We start from the raw sequence: 21,200 nt of genomic DNA, 5'->3' as shown, positions 1-21,200 counted from the left end.
ACAACAAAAGCAAATCTAAAACTGCACTTTGCAGCACATACAATTGCCAGAAAGTAGTACTTATAATTTGGTGGCATTCCTGTCCTCTGCTTTGAGGCCACACTACAAATTTCCCATGCAAAAAGGTTCAACCAGGCAGCAATATACAGTAGTCTTCCCTTGTGCTCAGAACACAGGGTTCAAAACCGCCTCCAGATGCACAAAACCACAGACAATAGTCATAAATGTTTTTCTTCTTATGTGCATTTGTGTTTCACAAAGTTATAGGAACAGTGAGATATTAATAATAATAACTAAGAACAAAACAGAACAAGTGTAACGACATGCCATAGCAAAGATTATTTAAAGCTTGATGTTTTTATGACTATCATTTTATATTTAATATTTGTGGGCTACAGCTAAAACTCCAGAAAACTAGCTATAGACTTGATGAATTTTATAGATAAGTGGTAGAATTCTCTAAGTTTCAAGACCCAGGCTCAATCTGAGTCCTGGACCTAGAGCAATACCCCAAAGAACATTAGGCCATTGTATGAACTTGGTCCTTACACCTTGTTCACATAGGGATGGATGAGTATCTTGTATCAATCACTCTTTTGCCAGTATTAATTAACAAATAAATAAATAAACAGTTTCTGGAGTCCCTGACCTCTGCACTTCGCATGGCCAGTTTTCTGGAAACCCTCAGCCTCAAATGCCACTCCTTAGGGAGGAAGGTCTTTACAGTGTGAGCTTCTCTGTGCTTTCTTCCTTCAGGCCATTAGCAGTAAGTAGAGTGTGGCTCTCCCAAGATAGGGACTTCACCAACCTTGTTCACTGTGCTCCCAGTGAACACAACGACTGACTGCTCTGCTCATACAGAATTAGATATTGGTTGTGAGAGTGAATATAAGATTCTGCCTTCCTTCCTTCCTTCCTTCCTTCCTTCCTTCCTTCCTTCCTTCCTTCCTTCCTTCCTTGTTTCTCAAGACAGGGTTTCTCTGTATTGCTTTGGAGCCTGTCCTGGAACTCGCTCTGTAGAGCAGGCTGGTCTCAAACTCACAGAGAGATCCGCCTGCCTCTGCCTCCTGAGTGCTGGGATTAAAGGCGTGTACCACCAATGTCTGGCATAAGATACTTTCTTAAAGCAGACCTTCTCAAAAAGAAGTGGTCCCTGCTTCTCCAGATCTGATGAAGGGACTTTTTAGACACAGTTCCTGTAAATAGTTATGTCACCTCTTAAGCATTTCCTTTAGCTTCAAGAGGTTCCTAATAACTACTATTATCTATTGAAAAACCATTAATTAATTAATTATCACAAATATCATTTTAATGAATCTTAGCAATGGGGTTTTAAATTAATCTGGAATGCTATCATTTAATGGTTTTAAAGAAGAAAAACAAGCCTGTGATGGATGGTCATGATATTTAAAAAATGTTTCCCAGAGATATTAAAACATTTCCTCTGGCTGTTATCATTTGTTTCCAACTCATGATTTTCTCATGGTTTTGAGCATAATCAGTGTCAAACTGGTTTGACTCTCCAGAAATTGAGTGAGGGCAGGATGCTACCAAGGAGTAGTCAACCCTGACCTCTTGGGTCATTTTAACACAGAGGCTTATGGTTTCTGGATCAAAATTAGACCACTTATTTATATTTTTATAAAGGAACTATTATCAAATTGAATAAGCTATACATAAAGCTACCATGTATCAGGTTTCCAGGTCTTGACTTACACATAGTCCTTTAATTCTCATAATAGCCTTGCAAGTTAAAATCCATATCTTTATCATGTGGCCCAGCAGACTGAAGCCAGAGCTGTCAGAAAACACATTGCTAGCCATCTGCCAAGCCAAGGCCAGACTTAGCTAGTCAATCAAGATGCCCCTCCCACCAGAGGCAGTCATTCCTTCTTTAAATTTAGTTTCCCATTCATATTAACACTGATAAATTAATGTCTGTCATTTTAGCAATGAATGTTGCTTTGTGTAACTTTTACCAAGTAACTCTATAGCCCGAACATATTTATTTAGTAAGTACTGTAACCTTAAAACATACACTAAGAATTAGACTCAGTCTGCACTACCAAGAAGTTAGACATATAGGTGAGCATGGTGGCGCACATCTGTAATCCCAGAACTTTTAAGGCAGAAGCAGGCAGACCTTTGTGAATCTGAGGCTAGCCTGGTCTACAGAGTGAGTTCCAGCATAGCCAAAGCTACACAGAGAAGTCTGGAAAAACCAAACCAAATCTTTTGTTTCACTTAAAATTACTCTTAAGTGGGGAAAAATATCAGATTAAAAAAACCTTTAGAGGCATAGCTAGGGAGATGGCTCAGCAAGTAAAATGTCTACACAGCAACTGTGAGGACTAAGTGAAAAACAGAAATAAAAGGACATGAGGGCTCCTAAGAGGTTGCGGCTTTATTATAGATATAGGGAGAATATACAGGCAGAGGCAGAGAATCTGGGAGAGTCTAGAACAGTCATGACTGGCAGACTGAACCAGGCCATGTTGCAAAGGGGGGAGGAGAAGGGGAAAATGGGTCAAAAGGCCAGGAAGGCTAGAGGCCAAAAAGGGCAAAAGGCACCACTGTAGCTGAAATGGCCAAGTTACATAGGGAAGGGCAGCCCAGAAAGGGCAGCCCAGGGAGAGTTCAAGGTAGTGGGCAGGGTACACCAGCCTGGAGGACCCCTAATGGGTGGGGACTGAGGGATACTAGGGGAGCCTGATGGCCAGAGTCTTGCTTTGATACCTTAATAGGCACCTCAGTTAGGCTTTTGTCATGGGTTTGAGACCAAACATGGACCAGAGTTGGGATCCCCAGAATCCACAGAAAAATCCAGGTGGGTATAGTGGACAGCCTGTGCATAGGGCGTGAGTATGTAGGTGATCAGTCCCAGGGTAAGATGGCTACATAGACTAGCCTAAGGGTTTAGCTCCATATTCAGTGGAAGACCCTGCCTCAGTCTATCCGTTGGAGAACAATTAAGGAAGCCACTTTAAGTCAACTTTGGGATGTACATGCACCATTCATATGTGCCCACACACCCAGACATGCAAATAGACAAACAAGTAATTTTTTTTTCTGAAGACAGAAATCATCCTCAAGCTAAAGACTACTTGTCGCTCTATAGCTTATGCTACGGTGTTGTTCTTTAACTACCAGGCAATTTGGTTGAGTTCTCTCCTACAGCATGAATCATAGATGAGGCTCTGCTGAAATCCCATTTTAATTCCAGCCTGTACTCAGTCAAACTGTATGGTGTAACAGTTGGAAAAATAAATGAGGACATTTCATACATATCTCTTCTTATCTCGCATTCTTCCTCTTCAACTCCAGCTTTCCCCCTAGTGCATTTTTCTCTGGGTTTTGCACAATTCCTGTTTAAAGGAGGCCTGCCTTTCCAGCCCAGGGCAGCTCCACCCTTTCTTCTCACAGCCCCAAAGTGAATCTGCACAGTAATGAACCGTGTAAGGGAAGACTGACATCATCGCTTAGTGGCCTTGAGCTGCTTTACACAACATCCACCTTGCCATCAGGCAGGGCTGGAATTCGATGGTTAATTCCCTGTGCAGTAAGGGACCTGCTGCCGTGGAGCAAACTTCAGTACCTCCTTATATTAAAAACAAACAAATAAACAAAAAACAAAGGCTACACGCTTTCTAGTAGGAAGGTAAGGAAGTCAAGTTCGTCTGTGGTGCGATGCTGGCACTTCAGTCCACGTGCTTTTCATTTGCTGAGAGGCTTCCTTGGCAGTGAACTCCTTTTCTTCAGAGTTACGGCAGAGCCTCTAGGAAGCTGGGGTGGGACATTTGTATTGTCCTGACTGACTGACAAAGGCTATAAGGACAACAGGCTTTCAGCTCGACACTACAGGTTGTACTGAGTGTGGATGGTGACAACCCTCGAAAATCACATTTATTGTGACTTTTCCTGATGCTTCAGAACCTTTGAAATGGGCCAGGATGTCCCTTGTGGTATGATGAGCATTGATTTTCTGATGGAGGAGGACATCTCATTCTGCGGAAAACACGGGGAATTTGTGTCAGAACTGAAAAATCCCTTATCTTTAACCATCATTTCAGCTGATGCGTTCTGAACATTTTGAACAAGAAGCTTGCTGAGCTTGTAGTTTCTGACTTGTACTTCTTGATAAGCAAAAACAAAGCAAAACAAACAATGCTAATTTAAGGCTAACTGTAGCTTTCAGTATTTTTGTTGTTCTGGTTCTATGCATGTGCTGCTGGTTTTTACCCTCCCCAGTGTGGAATCGTGTAAACGTTGTCAGTGATTGGAAAGTAGAGCTCTAAAGAAAGCCGTGTTTGATCTGAAACACTTGAGAGCCGAAGTGGTAATAGGTCTGATTTCAGAGTCAGCATGGGAGTCAAGTTCAGATTGTATTAAATAATCGTGAAAAAAGTTCAGCTTTAGTGGTTTTTCCAAATGTTGAAGAACATTGATTCAGCAAGGCATATCAAAATAAACAGTTGATAGTTAATGCTCAGCGGAGCTGGAGGGCGCTGTGTTTCCAAAAGGAGTCTGATTTTCACGGTGTTGTTTCAGATTCACATTACTTGTTTTGAAGAAGTTTGAACTTAAAGGGGCAAATGGCATGGTCTGCACTGTCAGGGTTCATCTGTTTAGTTGGTAACATTTTGACTGTGCTGAAAGTGACAAAAAATCCCCAGTACAACAGTCATGGAAAGCCAGCAACAAGACAGGCTACGCATGTAAGTGTTTAGCTTCCGATATCTGAACTTACATTCAGAGGGAGAAGGTTCTGTGACTGTAACACATGTGACCCCTACATGGAGCATCTCATAATTAGGTGTGATGAACTCGGGCAACACATTTTGGGGGATGGAATTTGGAAATCCTCTTTGGGAGAGGGAAAGAGGTGAACGTGACTCTGGGAAGGTGAGCCCAAGGTGATGCATTTGTATGGCAAATATGTTATGGTTCATGACTTTTTTTTGTTTCTTGTGAAAACTGTTAAATAAATGTATTTACTCAGTTCTTTAGAAAAATTCTCAAAAACAGAGACTAGTGTCTGCTTTCTTCATCCCACCCATTTCTTTATTTTACCAATCTGAGGGTGTCTGCAAAGTACCTTGAACAATTTAAGAAGTGGGAAATATATGAAAACTTTTTTTTTTCCCCCTGGGAGAAGGCATGTGAACTGAAGCTGAGAGAGCAGAGTCTGTAGTATTGTGTACCGTGTCTATTTCATTCACGATGTTGTGACAAGATGGGCTAGCTCATAAACATCAGAAATTTTCCCTTGTGGTGGGCCATGGTGATGGCATGGCTAAATTTTGGTGTAAGCCTTCTTCTTGGCTTGAGACTGCGAGCATTTCTTTGTATACTTCTCAGTGTGGAGACATAACAAGAAAGACTTCTCTGGGGTCCTCTTTTCAAGGACACCAATCTCATTCACAAGAGCTGACCTCATAACCTAATCACCTCCTAAAAAGCAGTGAACTAGAGATTAGAATTTTCAAGACTACAAATTTGTAATCCATTTCATTTTTACAGGTTTCAGTTTGCAAGAGTACCTAACCATAAAAGATGAGGCCTGGCATCCAGCTATCATTCAATAAGTCAAGCCAGACATTTTACACTGAAACTAGTTGGCCAGGTGGGGGACCTTAGTCTGGCTCTCAAAGAATTACCATATGGTTTTCAGCTCTAACGGCAGGAGAAGAATATTAATAACAATGACAGCCGGGTGTTGGTGGCTCACATCTTTAATCCCAGCACTTGGGAGGCAGAGGGCAGGCGGATCGCTGTGAGTTCAAGGCCAGCCTGGTCTCCAGAGCGAGTGCCAGGATAGGCTCCAAAGCTACACAGAGAAACCCTGTCTCGAAAAAACCAAAAAAACAAAAAACAAAAAATAAAAAAGTAACAATGACAAAGGGGTCAAGTAATGAAGTTTGCCATCCATATTCTCATCCTTGACTTGGTAGCCTATATTTAAAGTATAAATGGCACTTTTCTTTTTTTAAGATTTATTTATTTATTACATATACAGTGTTCTGCCTATGTGCCAGAAGAAGGCACCAGATTGAATTGTAGATGGTTGTGAGCCACCATGTGGTTGCTGGGAATTGAACTCAGGACCCTATTCTGAGCCCTCTCTCCAGCCCCTAACTGGCACTTTTCTTGTTGCCTTACAATGACTTGAAAAATTATTAGTAATATATAGTCCACTGATGTTAGGTAGAGGACATTCAGCCCCTCTCTATTAAATTGCTAAATGAGTGAATGAGTCTAGGTGATATTTTGATGCACATCAAGGAACTTCATACTGGTATGTGTGCTCAAAAATTTCCCTCTTGATGATTTTCAAATATAGGCCTCCTAGTAGACACAAACTATCAAAAAATGTCAAGCATATCCACGGTTCTATACACAAATGACTAACACTTACCTAGAGCATAATTGTTGCTATGACAAATAATTATTTACTAATATACTAAATTATTTTTAAAAACTATAAGATTTATCATTGTATATTAAAATGTTCTAGATTTAGAATAAATTGATGTTTTACACTGGTGTATAGCTACAGACAATGTGCTTAGCTGCAAGTAAGAAATCCTATAATCTTCATGAGGGATAATTTCTTATTATCTGTGTAGGTGTGTGTATGTATCTGTATAAGTTGCTGCCATCTGCAAATTTTAAAGATAAATTATGATGGGCTTAACTTCCTAATCAGTTTAGTTTGTTGTTAGAATATCCTTTGTACTAGTCAAGATTAGAGAGAGAGAGAGAGAGAGAGAGAGAGAGAGAGAGAGAGAAAGGAACGAATGAATCTATCTATCCATCTACCTACCTACCTACCTACCTATTTATAGAAAGGGGAGTTTTTTTTAGAATGACTTATAGGCTATGATCCAGCTAATCCAACAATGGCTGGTTATGAACAGAAAGTCAAAGAATGCAGTAGTTGCTCAGTCCATGAGACTGGATGTTTCAGCTGGTCTTCCATACATCTTGGAATCCCAAAGAAGTAGGCTCTAATGTCAGGGATGGGATGGACTTGCTAGCAAGACAAGAGCAAGCAGACAAAGAGGAAAAGTTTCCTTCTTCAGTATCCTTATAGAGGCTTCCAGCAGAAGGCGTGACCCGGATTAGAAGTGGGTTTTCCCTGATCAAATGATCTGTATTAAAGGTGTGTCTTCCTGCTCAGATCTGTCTGGATTAGTCGTGGATCTTCCTACTTCAAATTAAGCAGAAGTCTCCCACAAGAGTGCCCTCCATTTTTGTGTTTTAGGTAATTCCAGATGTAGTCAAGTTGACAACTAATAATAGTCATCATATCCTTCTTTTATTATTTTCAGTAACTAGACCTTAAGACACATTATTTATGTCTATTCTAGAGCAGAATTACATATAACTCTTCAAAATCATATTGAGTAGAACTTTATGGTGCTCTGTCTATGAGTTGTGTGTTATTTAAATCATTTGGATTATAATACCAAAGTATAAGTAATAATTGCTCATTATTCTCAACTTCAGAGGTTGTAGTGTAACAATATAAAATCATGACTGTGACGACAGGGCTGCCCATAGTGAAGTGAGAGCAACTCATAAAAGCTGCTAGCAACAAGTTGACTTTTAAAGTTTCTTCTCTTTTGATTTTGTGTCACTAAGCTCTTTGTCTCTTTACAGTGGACTATGGTCAAGGGTTTAGAGAAGGAAAGGAGGAAAAGTAGATAATGGTGTTATAAATACATCCTCACTACTAAGACAAAACAAACACACTGGTGAAGATACTTGTTACTATGCCGGATGACTTGAGTTCCATACCTGTGACCTACATGACAGCAAGAGAGAACCAATTGTCCCTTGACCTCCATTTACATACCACACATGCACCCTCACCTCCCACACACATACATATATAATAAATCAAAAGATGAAAGTTTAATATACCCATAAAGGTCAAAAGCTGTGTCCTATTATGAAGTATCTACCATTTCTTTATATATATAGAAAATGGCTCTCTAGCTTCAAGTTATCAGAGCTAGGTCTAGGGTCAGGCAAGAGAGATTGTCACATTAGTATAAAATTTAAGAAGTTGCCAGAATACCAGTAATCAAGATAGACTAAATTTTAGTAACACAGATCCATGATGAAAAAAATGTTGGTATCGCAGATGAAGGTGGAACCCTAACTCTGAAGCTTCAGAACCCTGCCCACTGCTTCCCCATCCCACTCCTGTGTATCACACTGAGGATATTAGCTTATTTCTAGATAATTATAATAGTCACTGACTTTAATCATAATTGTAATAATCACTGAACCACGGTGATTTATTATAAAGAGGCTCTTATTCCTCAGTCATTTCATAAAGCCATGCCCCATCATGTGAACAAGCTGCTTAGCTTTGGACTCTTCTCTAATTGGGGGGAAAATGCATTGTTACTAAAGATTTCAAATTGCATGCAAGCTTGACTCTTTTGAGGTTCATTCATCTTTAATTACTATCATGCTCTTGCTAGTTTGAACCTGCCCTCTCTCTTGAAGAGACAGATATAACAAGAGAGTTTGGGGTGGGGAGAAGCTGAGCATGCTGAGCAGAGTGGGAATAAGCATCATGTGGCCAAGAACAAGCCCAGGGTGACTTCAGTGACAGCTGCAGTTCACAATGGGGATGCTGCCGAAAGACACCTTCTTAAGGACACAAGGAGACAGCTGCTGCTTGGGACTAAGACATCTGGGGGAAATGGTTGAAAAGAAGTATCAAGGAAGTTGAGGAAAAAAAATCCATGAAGTCTTATATCACTTATTTCCAGGGAAAAGTGAGGGTATATATAGGCTCCCACACCGGAAGGAACACAGACTAGTAACTGCTTCAGAGCTGGTGCTTATTAAAAGACTCGACCAAAGAGCTGGACCTCACCTCTCTATTATTCCTCATAAGACTATATTCTTAGATTGTAAAAAGAAAGATAAATTCACAAATACATGTGGATCAAAATAGAAAGAATACTTTTATTTTAAAGCACAAGTTAGACTATCAAATACAAATTTTTAAAAATAACAAATTTAATTTTGTAAATGTGGGGAAGAATGGAAGAATCATAACCACAGAGTACCAGGAAGGTTAAAATACCAGAGATGAAAGGAGACTTGGGGAAACAGGGAGAAGTTAAAAATTCAGAGAGAATTAAAAATTTCCATATGGACAGTTTCAAACATTTTCAGAGATAAAGTGGCTAGTGTAATGAAGCCCTGTGTACCCACTGTTTAGCTTCGTCAGAGAACTCACCACCAGCTTGCTTCTATCCATTCCTCATCTCTTAGAATGTTTTGATACAAATATTACATTCATTTATGTCTTCATTCATAAATATTTCAATATCTATTTCTAAAAGGTAAGTTTTGAAAGATATTATTTAAAATTTATAATCAAATCTCAAATCTGCTAATTCCTCAACAGCATAAATTTTTCATTGTCTCATTCAAAATGAAGTTTAAATATGAATCTGAAAGATTATATTGGTCTGTCTTCTAAATTTATTTGAATCTATAGATAACCACTTATTGAAATGATTTTAATTTTAATTTTATTTTAAATGATCCTCATGTGATTTTTATATTGAAATTTATTTATTGAAGAAACTGGGTTCCTTATTTCATAAATTACCCATGTTTTAGATTCATCATCATGATGTCATTTAGCAGTTTCTTGCTCTAATATTTCTGGTAACCTATTAATTAATTATAGGAGCCTGATATAATCCTGGCTCTACTTTCTCAGTAAGAATATTTCATATGTGATATGCATGTATTTATATGATATCTGGCAGTGTCTTTTCTGAGAAACATTGCCAAGAGTTACCTGCATCTATTATTTCATCAGGATTGCAGATATGTGACATATAATTCTTTATTAAGGATATTATGCTATCATTAATTTTTTATCCACTCGACTATTGCTATGAAGAAAAACAAAAAGCTTTAAATAAAAGGACACTGGCCGGGCATTGGTGGCACACACCTTTAATCCCAGCACTCGGGAGGCAGAGGCAGGCAGATCTCTGTGAGTTCGAGGCCAGCCAGGATAGGCTCCAAAGCTACACAGAGAAACCCTGTTTCGAAAAACCAAATAAACAAATAAATGGACACTGTTAAGTGAGAGCGCCCTCACACACGCAAATATGTATATATCTTTATCATCTATATTTATATCTATATAAAACATTAAAAAACTGATCTCACTGCACGTTTCCACTTCCTTTTTTCCTTCTTTTTCCAAGCATAGTGGTACAATCTTGTTTCTCTCTCTCTCTCTCTCTCTCTCTCTCTCTCTCTCTCTCTCTCTCTCTCTCTCTCTCTCTCCTTTGAAATCACCCAGGCTTCTGGAAATAGAGGAGATCAAGGGTGGGTAAGAATGGGAACTCAGAGTCAGATTAGAGGACTTTGCAACAATCCACCTAAGAGTGGCTTGATTGAAGGAGAAAGGAATAGCAGAGATGGAAAGTAATTGGATTCGGGACCTGTTTAAAAGATGGAGATGATAAGACTTGCCAAGAAAATGAATGTGGGGATATAAGAGAAAGAGAAGAATAAAAACTGCTTTTAAACTTTGGGCCCAAACATCTGGAAAGACTGACATGAGAAGTATTCCTAGGGGAAGACTGTGAGCTCAGAGGAGACAAAAAATGAACAGTCCAGTGGATATAACAGCTAATTGAATGACAGTGTCCATGCTAGTGAATGGATGGATGCCAGCAGCAAGAAGATCCTGAGAGCATTTGGTGGAACATGTGCATTGACCTGACTTTCTGTTAATGATTGGGGTCATTTTTTTCCTTTGACATGTGTGAGGTATAAGCTTAAGTGTGGGGTGAAGAAAACAATCCAAAAGGATTCTGGACAATTACAGGATAGATTGAACAATTCAAGGTAAAGTTAGCCTACACGCAGTCTTGTCAATTTGATCTGTCCAGGCAATGTCTCTTTCATAGTATTGCTATTTAAATGCAATGTTTGCTCAAACAGATCTAACTCAAATATCAACCTGCCCTTCCTCATAATGTGCCTTTGATTAAGTTCAACAATGTCTCTTATCTATTAAAAATGATATCAATATGTTCAAAATGAAAAACCTCTTTCTATGCTCTATCTATTCACACCCTATCATATATTTAACTATATGTCATCTACCTTTTCTATTTTTATTATATTCTATATGTATGTGTGTCCCGCGCAAGCTCTGTATTTCTCGCCAGCAAGAAATCATACGCAGGACACTCGGATCCTTCTGCAGGAAAGCTTTAATGCGTCTTGAGAGGAGAGCATAAGCTTACCAGAGCGGAGACACTGAGCCAAGAATCCCGTCCCCTAATAAAGGCTGGCAGTCGCCGCCTGGGACGTGTCACCCTATGATTGGCTGTAGCTCATCCGGCCATATGACGCCACGGAATAGGCAGAGATCAAGGAATGGAAATTTACCCAGCGCCTGCGCAATAATCTTGTTTACATTCGGTGCCTGCCGGATGCAGGCGCCATCTTGTAATGGAGAATGCAGGGACGGCTCCCTACATATCCCCCTTTTTTTATTAATTAATGAAAAGGCTTTATATTATTACAAGCAAATAGGTCACCCATATGTTGAGGGATAGAGGCAGAGGTTGAACCTTCCCAAAATCAAACATTAAGACTGTGTACGGGAGTCGCAACTAGGCTGTTAGCTTGACCCGAAGCACTCTCGACCTGTCCTCTGCCGTTTTTCTGGGAAAGGGAGACTAGGGCAGGCAACCCTTATGCAGGACAACATGCCTCCCAGAGAAGCCTGCATATTGGGCAACTCTCTGTGCGATGCCTTGCTCGACATCCCTCATGGGCTGCTCAAGCCAGGCACTCTACCCTGTGCAATGAGCCTAGGCTCCGGGTGTGCAAGAGCTGTCTGGCCAGCGGCCTATTGCTTCCTTGTTCCAAAGCTACAAGCGCTTGGGCGATAACCACCTTGTCTCTCTTAGTTTGAGCCCTGAGCTTACAGACCAGCCAGAGAAGCAACATCAATCCGCAGCAAACGGCTGCACCAAACAATCCCACCTCTACCCATTTCCTTAAAATAGGAGACAGCTGAAGCAATCCATGATGACAGTCCCTCCGTCAAGGACAGGAGTTAATCTGGATAATAGCGGCTCTCAACTCCCGGGGAGAGGGTGGAGTTCCGACTTTTGAGGGTCCAAAGGGGCTCTTCGGGTGAGTCTTTCCGGGATCCACAGGGGATTCTCTTCATCCTGTGGAAAAACATATATCGCTCCCCTGGATCTTATGAGAATAGGATCCGGGCCTCTCCAAAGACCAGTTAAGACATCTTTCCATTTTACCATCTCCTCTGAGGTATGACGCTTGGCCGCTGTATGGCCCTGAGCGTCGGTGTTTAGAAAATTAAGGGTAAAGAGTGCCATGGATATTGCAACTCTTGGCACCGAGGGTAAGGATGCTCCCATTCCCTCCTTTTGTTTGATTAAATAAGACTTAAGTGTGCGATGGGCACGTTCCACAATGCCTTGTATAAGGTAGGCCAGTTAGATGGGTAATTTCCATCTGTCTGCAGAAGTGCTGGAACTTTTGAGAGGTATAAGCCGGCCCATTATCTGTTTTTAAGAAGCACACAGGTGGCTAGGTAAAGTCTTATTTCTGTAATACAGCTGAACTTCCTTAAACAGTAGCTTAACTTCTTTCTGAGGCAGGGTTTTTTTTGTGACTTTGGAGCCTGTCCTGGAATTCGATCTGTCGGACCAGGCAGGCCTTGAACTCATAAAGATCCATCTGTCTCTTACTCCCGAGTGCTGGGATTAAAGGCGTATGCCGCCAACGCCCAAAACTTAAAGGCGTGTGTCACCAACACCCTGAGCTTAAAGGTGTGTGCTACCAACATAATAGATTAGCATCTTTTACAAAACAAGAACTTTACATTGTCAGGCTTTGCTTAAGAATAATTCTAAATTGAAGCTCTTTAAGTACAAACATTAATAAAATCAAACATTTGAAAACTGGTTTTAAAAAGAAATTTAAATTTCCTTAAGGTCTTTCTTTAATATATAGAAGTATTAACATTTTAAATCTTAACTGAAAAACTTGTTTCTTAGATGGTACTTCTAATTTCCATGCGGTAACCTTTAGTTAAGATGGCGGTCTAAGTATCCTTTTTTTTAACTTTAGCAAAATGGCTACCGTCAGTCATGTGACCAGCTACAAAATGGCCGTACCAGGAAATAGAACATTTTAAAACAAGTATACATAAATTACTTGAGCAACTTTAGGATATGAGGCTTTTTCCAGGCATCCCAGGCCTCCAAGCAGTGTTGAATAACATGCACGGCCTTTTCCCCTATCAAAGACTGGGAAAGCCATCTGTAATTTTTTCTGCTCCTTTGATGGTAAAAAGGAGTCGGTACCAAATAGTGGGGGTGCTGATGGAAGCACACCCGCTGGCATTTTTGGCAGCCGATATCTATCGGGGTGGTATCGTGCTGCTTCTTTCTCTAGCTCTGCTTCCTTGCTAGAGTCTAAAATCTCAGAGTCTGAGCTGCTCAGCTCCAAGGCTTCCAGTTTCGTTGCAGGGAAGAGGCTAGGTTTTGAGTCTTTATTTCTCTTAAATTTACCGGGGTGTGACCGGTTATTCCCTATTTTCTCTCCCTCCTTTTTTGTTTCTTTTTCACCTAGCTGAGCTGTTTCCTCTAAAACTTTATCTCTTGAGCTTTTAGAGTCATTAGAGCTATCAAGATTTAAAGCTTTAAACTTATTTACAGAATCATCTAACAAATTATTCACTCCCTTGTCAGTAGACATCCCAGGAGGTCCTTTTTTCTTATTTATTGCTGTTTCTCTTAACAAATTATTCACTCCCTTGTCACTAGACATCCCGGGAGGTCCTTTTTTCTTATATTTTATTGTTAGGCGCGCCCCATCTCTCATCACATTCGGTTTCTGATATGTAATTCTGGACTTCTTTAAGATTGCTACAACAGTGAGAAAAGTCAAAATAGCTCCTAGTAAAAGCATAGAAGCCTCTATATTAACCTCCCACAATAGCAACATTCCCAAGCCAAAGTCCAGAAAAATCATACCTCTCCGAATTTACCACCCTGCAGTTCTGAATCCGCCTCGTTAGAGGGGTCTCCGAGGTGCTGGAAATGTTCACATGTTCCCGGGTTTCGGCACCATATGTCCCGCGCCCGCTCTGTATTCCTCGCCAGCAAGAAATCATACGCAGGACACTCGGATCCTTCTGCAGGAAAGCTTTAATGCGTCTTGAGAGGAGAGCATAAGCTTACCAGAGCGGAGACACTGAGCCAAGAATCCCGTCCCCTAATAAAGGCTGGCAGTCGCCGCCTGGGACGTGTCACCCTATGATTGGCTGTAGCTCATCCGGCCATATGACGCCACGGAATAGGCAGAGATCAAGGAATGGAAATTTACCCAGCGCCTGCGCAATAATCTTGTTTACATTCGGTGCCTGCCGGATGCAGGCGCCATCTTGTAATGGAGAATGCAGGGACGGCTCCCTACATATGTGCACTTGCACATGCTTGTGTGCCAAAATGGCATGCATGCAGAAGCCAAATGACAACTTTTAGGAAAATTTTGTTTTGACTTTTGTTTTCTTCTACCTTGTAGATTCTGAGAATTGAACTCAGGTCATCAGGGTTGGCAGCAAGAACTTTTATCAGATGAACCATCTATCCATTCATCCATCCATATCTATCTATCTATCTATCTATCTATCTATCTATCCATCCATCCATCTACATACCCATCTACCTATCATCCATCCATCCTCCCTTCTATATTGAATTAACTATTGAAAGGTAAAGATTACAGAGGCATTAGTGAACTTCTTGTGATGTGTTAAGACTTAACAATTCCCTAGGACTTTAAACCTTACTTCCCTAGAAGTTTTCTTGCCAGCACTGTTCCCCAGCTGCACCCAGAAATGTCAGTTCCCCTCTCTTCATCTTTCTTCATTCTGTGTTCACCCACTTATGCCTTAAGCTGCTAAGCAAGTTTATGTTTTCTATCATAGTTAAGTCATTCTGTTACCCTAAGTAGTAAGAGTAAATGGCCAACGAAATGCCCTTTTACTCATGTCAAGAGACACTCACTGAAGCTGCTATAGTGTCACTCATGGCAGTCTGTGGGATCTAAATGCAAGCTTTTCTGTTTGTTTTCAAATTGAACTAAATGCTCTATAAATTCCATAAAAACTCCTAGACATCACCATAACAATTTCTATAGTAATAATGGGACAAGTGATTTTATTTTAAGTAGATTTATAATGTGCCCAAACATTTATTGTGCAAGGCAATGTGAGACATTTTTATATTCTTGGTTAACAGCTGATGTAGTCATAAGCATGAAATAAACCATTATAAATAATAAAACTACAAAATACATTGAAAGAAGAGCTAAACACGTGCTAGTAGCTTATAATTTGTATCTTTTATAAACATAGCAATTACTGGAGAGTATTCATACAATGACTTATGGCTAGTGAATTTAATTTAACAATGTTTTATGGGTATTCGGTGATAACTGTTAACCGTATGTCAAGGCCTAGAGAGATGGTTCAGCCCTTGAGAGCTTTTTTCTGTGCAGCCATGAAGACTGGTGTTCAGATCCCAGCACCCGTACAATAAGCTGGGTGCCCAACAAATATCTGTAACTACAGATCCAAGGAGTCTGATGTCTTTGTGCATGTGTTTATGCATATACACACACTCATACAGACACGCAAATTTTTACGACTTGCTATGTCAACTGACCAACACAAGAATGATATCTCTTTGTTTTTAAGGCTATACATAAGCAACACAGAGAAAGCATATTTCATACCTACAAAATCTAATCCTTGTGGCTGCCACATTTTTGCTTTAGTCATCATTTAGATTTCTTCTCTATTTAATGATCAAGTTTTTTAAATTATTTAAATCACAAAACTGATTAAATCTTTGCCAGTTCTGATGTCAATGGAAATGCTTGAGTAGAGTGGTTTTTATATCAGAGAGCATTCTTGGCCTTCTCCCTGTAAGGTGGTAATTGTGTAGTCTTTTGGGGGGGGTTGTTTTGTTATGTTTTGTTTTTGAGACAGGGTCCCTCTGTATAGTCTTGGCTATCCCAGAACTCTCTCTGTTGACCAGGCTGGCCTTTAACTCAGAGATCTGCCTGCCTCTGCCTCCTGAGTGCAGGAGGGATTAAAGACATGTGCCACCATTCCTAGCTCGTGTAGTTGTATTCAAAGGTCAAAATAAAAAGACCTGTAAGTTCTTTTCTGATATGTCTCCTTTTTAAGTCGATTTCTCCCTTGAAGTTAAGATGGTGTGGAAGTGGTAAGTAAGGAGGCCTGGTGGCTGAGTTGAATTCCAGCACCGCCATTCACTTTATGTCTATGTGGCAGGTTACATGTGCTCCCCTGTCCCACTCACCACTCACCACACGAAGGTAAAGTAGCAGTACTTTTCTCATGGGGTTCCTGTTAGGATAAAGTACTCATTAGTTCCTGGAATAAGAAAGCACTATACAAAGTCATTATTGTTGTCCAACCTAAGGCCCTCATGTCACATGGGCAGCTTATGGCATGTCATAAACTAAACAACCCAGCAAGTAAATCATAAAAAAGAAACTACTGCCCTCTGAGCCCTTCTCATATCTCCTAGTGGTCACTGCCCCTCTCCAAGGGGAACCACTATCCTGGCCTCTCATTAGTTGTACTGAGAGCCATTCATAAGCCATACTATTCTGAAGTTATAAGGGACCATGGTGTAGCATTTTGTTGTTGTTGTTAATTTATCTAAGACTTTATCTATTTGCCAGGGACTCTCTTAACATAGAGTTTATGTTTTGGTTTCTAGGTTGAAAAAGCTCCTGGAGCAAGAAAAGGCTTACCAAGCCCGCAAAGAAAAAGAAAATGCTAAGCGGCTCAATAAACTCCGAGACGAACTTGTGAAACTCAAGTCCTTCGCACTCATGCTGGTGGATGAGAGGCAGATGCACATTGAGCAGCTGGGCCTGCAGAGCCAGAAAGTCCAGGACCTCACTCAAAAACTGAGGGACGAGGAGGAGAAGCTCAAAGCCATCACCTACAAATCCAAAGAAGACCGCCAGAAACTGCTCAAGTTAGAAGTGGACTTTGAACACAAGGCCTCCAGGTTTTCCCAGGAACATGAAGAGATGAATGCCAAACTGGCTAACCAAGAGTCTCACAACCGGCAGCTTCGACTCAAGCTGGTTGGCTTCTCGCAAAGGATTGAAGAACTGGAGGAGACCAATAAAAATCTTCAGAAGGCAGAGGAAGAACTTCAGGAGCTCAGGGATAAAATTGCCAAAGGCGAATGTGGCAACTCCAGCCTCGTGGCGGAAGTGGAGAGTCTGCGGAAACGTGTGCTGGAGATGGAAGGCAAGGACGAGGAGATCACGAAGACAGAGGCCCAGTGCAGGGAGCTGAAGAAGAAGCTCCAGGAGGAGGAGCACCACAGCAAGGAGCTCCGACTGGAAGTGGAGAAGCTGCAGAAGAGGATGTCTGAACTGGAGAAGCTGGAGGGAGCCTTCAGCAGGAGTAAGTCGGAATGCAGCCAGCTCCACTTGAACCTGGAGAAAGAGAAGAACCTGACCAAAGACCTGCTGAACGACCTGGAGGCGGTCAAGGGTCGCGTGAAGGAACTGGAGTGCTCCGAGAGCAGACTGGAGAAGGCCGAATTAAGCCTCAAAGATGACCTCACGAAGCTGAAGTCCTTCACTGTGATGCTGGTAGACGAAAGGAAAAATATGATGGAGAAAATAAAGCAAGAAGAGAGAAAAGTGGACGGGTTGAATAAAAACTTTAAAGTGGAACAGGGGAAGGTTATGGACGTCACGGAAAAACTAATTGAGGAAAGCAAGAAGCTTTTAAAACTCAAGTCGGAAATGGAGGAGAAGGTGGACAGCTTGACCAAGGAGAGAGACGAGTTGATGGGTAAGCTGCGAAGCGAAGAAGAGCGGTCCTGTGAATTAAGCTGCAGTGTCGACTTGCTCAAGAAGCGGCTTGACGGCATAGAGGAGATGGAAAGGGAAATACACAGAGGTAGGTCGTGCAAGGGGCCCGAGTTCACCTGCCCAGAGGACAATAAGATCAGGGAACTGACGCTTGAAATCGAGAGACTCAAGAAGCGTCTCCAGCAGTTGGAGGTGGTAGAAGGGGACTTGATGAAGACCGAAGACGAGTATGACCAGTTGGAGCAGAAGTTCAGAACCGAGCAGGATAAGGCAAACTTCCTCTCCCAGCAGCTGGAGGAAATCAAGCACCAAATGGCCAAGAACAAAGCCATAGAGAAAGGAGAGGCTGTGAGCCAGGAAGCCGAGCTGCGACACAGGTTTCGGCTGGAGGAGGCTAAAAGTCGTGATTTACAGGCTGAGGTGCAGGCTCTCAAGGAGAAGATCCATGAGCTGATGAACAAGGAAGACCAGCTGTCTCAGCTCCAAGTCGACTATTCGGTCCTTCAGCAAAGATTTATGGAAGAAGAAAATAAGAACAAGAATATGGGGCGGGAGGTTCTCAATCTGACCAAAGAGCTGGAGCTCTCCAAGCGCTACAGCCGCGCTCTCAGGCCCAGCGGGAACGGCAGGAGGATGGTGGACGTGCCAGTGGCTTCCACCGGCGTGCAGACCGAGGCGGTGTGCGGGGATGCTGCGGAGGAGGAGACCCCGGCTGTGTTCATTCGCAAATCCTTCCAGGAAGAAAATCACATCATGAGTAATCTTCGACAGGTCGGCTTGAAGAAACCCATGGAGCGGTCCTCCGTCCTCGACAGGTATCCCCCGGCAGCAAATGAGCTCGCCATGAGGAAGTCTTGGATTCCTTGGATGAGAAAAAGAGAAAACGGCCCCTCTACCCCACAGGAGAGAGGGCCTCGGCCGAACCCAGGTGCAGGGCACCCCGGGGAGCTGGTCCTAGCACCAAAGCAGGGCCAGCCCCTGCACATCCGCGTGACACCGGACCATGAGAACAGCACTGCGACCCTGGAGATCACAAGCCCCACATCTGAAGAGTTTTTCTCTAGTACCACCGTCATTCCTACCTTAGGCAATCAGAAACCAAGGATAACCATTATTCCATCACCCAATGTCATGTCGCAAAAGCCCAAAAGCGCAGATCCTACTCTCGGCCCAGAACGAGCCATGTCCCCTGTCACTATTACTACTATTTCCAGAGAGAAGAGCCCGGATAGTGGAAGGGGTGCTTTTGCAGACAGGCCCGCGTCTCCCATCCAGATCATGACAGTGTCTACGTCCGCAGCTCCCCCTGAAGTCGCTGTCTCTCCTGAACCCCAGGAAGTGCCGATGGGAAGGACTATCCTCAAAGTTACTCCGGAAAAACAAACTGTTCCGACCCCGGTGCGGAAATACAACTCCAATGCCAATATCATCACCACGGAAGACAATAAAATTCACATTCACCTGGGTTCTCAGTTTAAACGATCCCCGGGGCCTGCCACTGAAGGCGTGAGTCCAGTTATCACTGTCAGACCTGTCAATGTGACAGCTGAGAAGGAGGTCTCTACAGGCACAGTCCTTCGCTCTCCCAGGAACCACGTCTCTTCACGACCTGGTGCTAGCAAAGTGACCAGCACTATAACCATAACCCCGGTCACAACATCATCCACACGAGGAACCCAGTCGGTGGTGAGAAGCGGAGGACCCACGGTAGATCCCACGGGGAGGGGGGCTGGAGAGCTGGGAGGGGTGTTTACAGGGAGGGGAAAAAGTACATAATTTAAGATTACAGCTGTGCATTAGTTTAGGGGGTGAATATTGATTACATGGGAAATCCTAAGCAAGTACAATTGATTGTTACTTTGTTCTCTTGAAAGTGCATTAAACACACAGGCTGACTACACAGTAGGCTAAGTGACCTCAAGGTGGATTATAACTCTGGCTTTGAGGTCCCGCAAAACTTCTAATTTCTTAGAATGTGAGAGTTTTTTTTTTTTTTAACTTTTATTGATTCTTTGTGCATTTCCCATCATGCATTCTGATCCCACCTATTTCTCTGTCCCCTCACATTTACCCCCTGCCCTTGCAACCTCCCTCCCCCCAAAAAAGCAAAACCAAATTAAAAAAAAAAAAACAAGCAAACAAACAAAAGAGACTGACAGATGAGAGGGGGGGGAGGAGGAGGAGGAGGAGGGAAGGATCTTGTCATGGAAGCTGTAGTGTGGTGGTCACACAGTCTACCCTTTAGTCCATTCATCTTTACTTGCAAGCGTTCATTGCAAGTAGTCATTGGTCAGGCCTCTGGCTTCTGCTCTAGTGGAGATTCTGCTGTTTGGGATCTGTAAGTTGGGGAGACAAATGTCTTATACAATAGCACATACCTCTTAAATGTTAATTCAAACTAACAGGTTAGACATTGTGATTCTACAGAACACATTCTATAGTTTATGCTGAACTCTCTTAAGAGCAAACTCATTATTTAAATGCATGAGCTATGGCCTGTCTACCCACATCTTTAGTATCATTTACACCAATTCTCTGTGCACAGATTCAAGGCAGACTTTAAAGGGTGAATGGTCATTGCTTTGGCAGTAAAGCTTTGAGTTATTGGTTCCCTGGAGTCCAACAGCATTCAGCATTGTTAGCCTTCTCAAATGATGCCGAACTGTGTCACTGAGCAAGCTCTTGTGTCTCTGCATTTTGTAAACAGACAGTGGAGGTGTCAATCGCTGAATTTCAGAGCAGATTCTTCTGCTGTTGCATCTTCTCCCCGTTTCGAAGTTCAGATTGAAAGTCTTGTCCTCTGACTACCACTTAAGCCCTATACAAATAAGATTTACAAACAATTATGCATGATTTCTCAGCCTCAGTGATGGTCTATGTATTTAGTAAAGTAAAAAAAAAAATTAGAGCAGCAAAAAAGATTTAGTAGAACATTGAAATCAGTGAAGCTGGTTCATTTGGGTGTTCATTCATTTACTTTTTATTGAACCTTAGCCACACTTCCACCATGCTGTTTGGTGCTGGTGTGTAGAGATCTGTAGATGTTCCTGAGTCAGTGAGGCAGGACTAGGAGGACTTAGTCATTCTGTGATAAAGGTATGCACCAGAGGAGGTGTCACAGATCAGAAGGCATGGGAAGGAGTGTCTAGACAAGCAGAATGTGTGAAGGCGTGGCCATATGAAGGCACCTAGTGAATTTGGGGCATAGTGAGTGT

The 21,200-nt window shown here is 42.0% G+C and overlaps 1 protein-coding gene across 3 annotated transcripts in view; it reads left to right on the top strand.

Annotated features, from left to right (window-relative positions):
- Filip1 (filamin A interacting protein 1) overlaps window positions 1–21,200 on the top strand; it is a 103,397-nt gene that overhangs the window by 67,531 nt on the left and 14,666 nt on the right. For 2 of the 3 annotated variants that reach the window (XM_035443820.1, XM_035443818.1), the window contains exon 4: window positions 16,866–19,671. In XM_035443820.1, the coding sequence (XP_035299711.1) occupies window positions 16,866–19,671 (2,806 nt within the window). The remainder of the gene's footprint in view (window positions 1–16,865; window positions 19,672–21,200) is intronic. The other variant, XM_035443819.1, reaches the window with a different exon arrangement.

Source organism: Cricetulus griseus, chromosome 4 (assembly GCF_003668045.3).
Source record: "Cricetulus griseus strain 17A/GY chromosome 4, alternate assembly CriGri-PICRH-1.0, whole genome shotgun sequence".
In the NCBI taxonomy this organism is placed as follows: Eukaryota; Metazoa; Chordata; class Mammalia; order Rodentia; family Cricetidae; genus Cricetulus; species Cricetulus griseus.
Note: the sequence above shows the minus strand (reverse complement) of the source record. Positions and strands in the feature narration are given on the sequence as shown.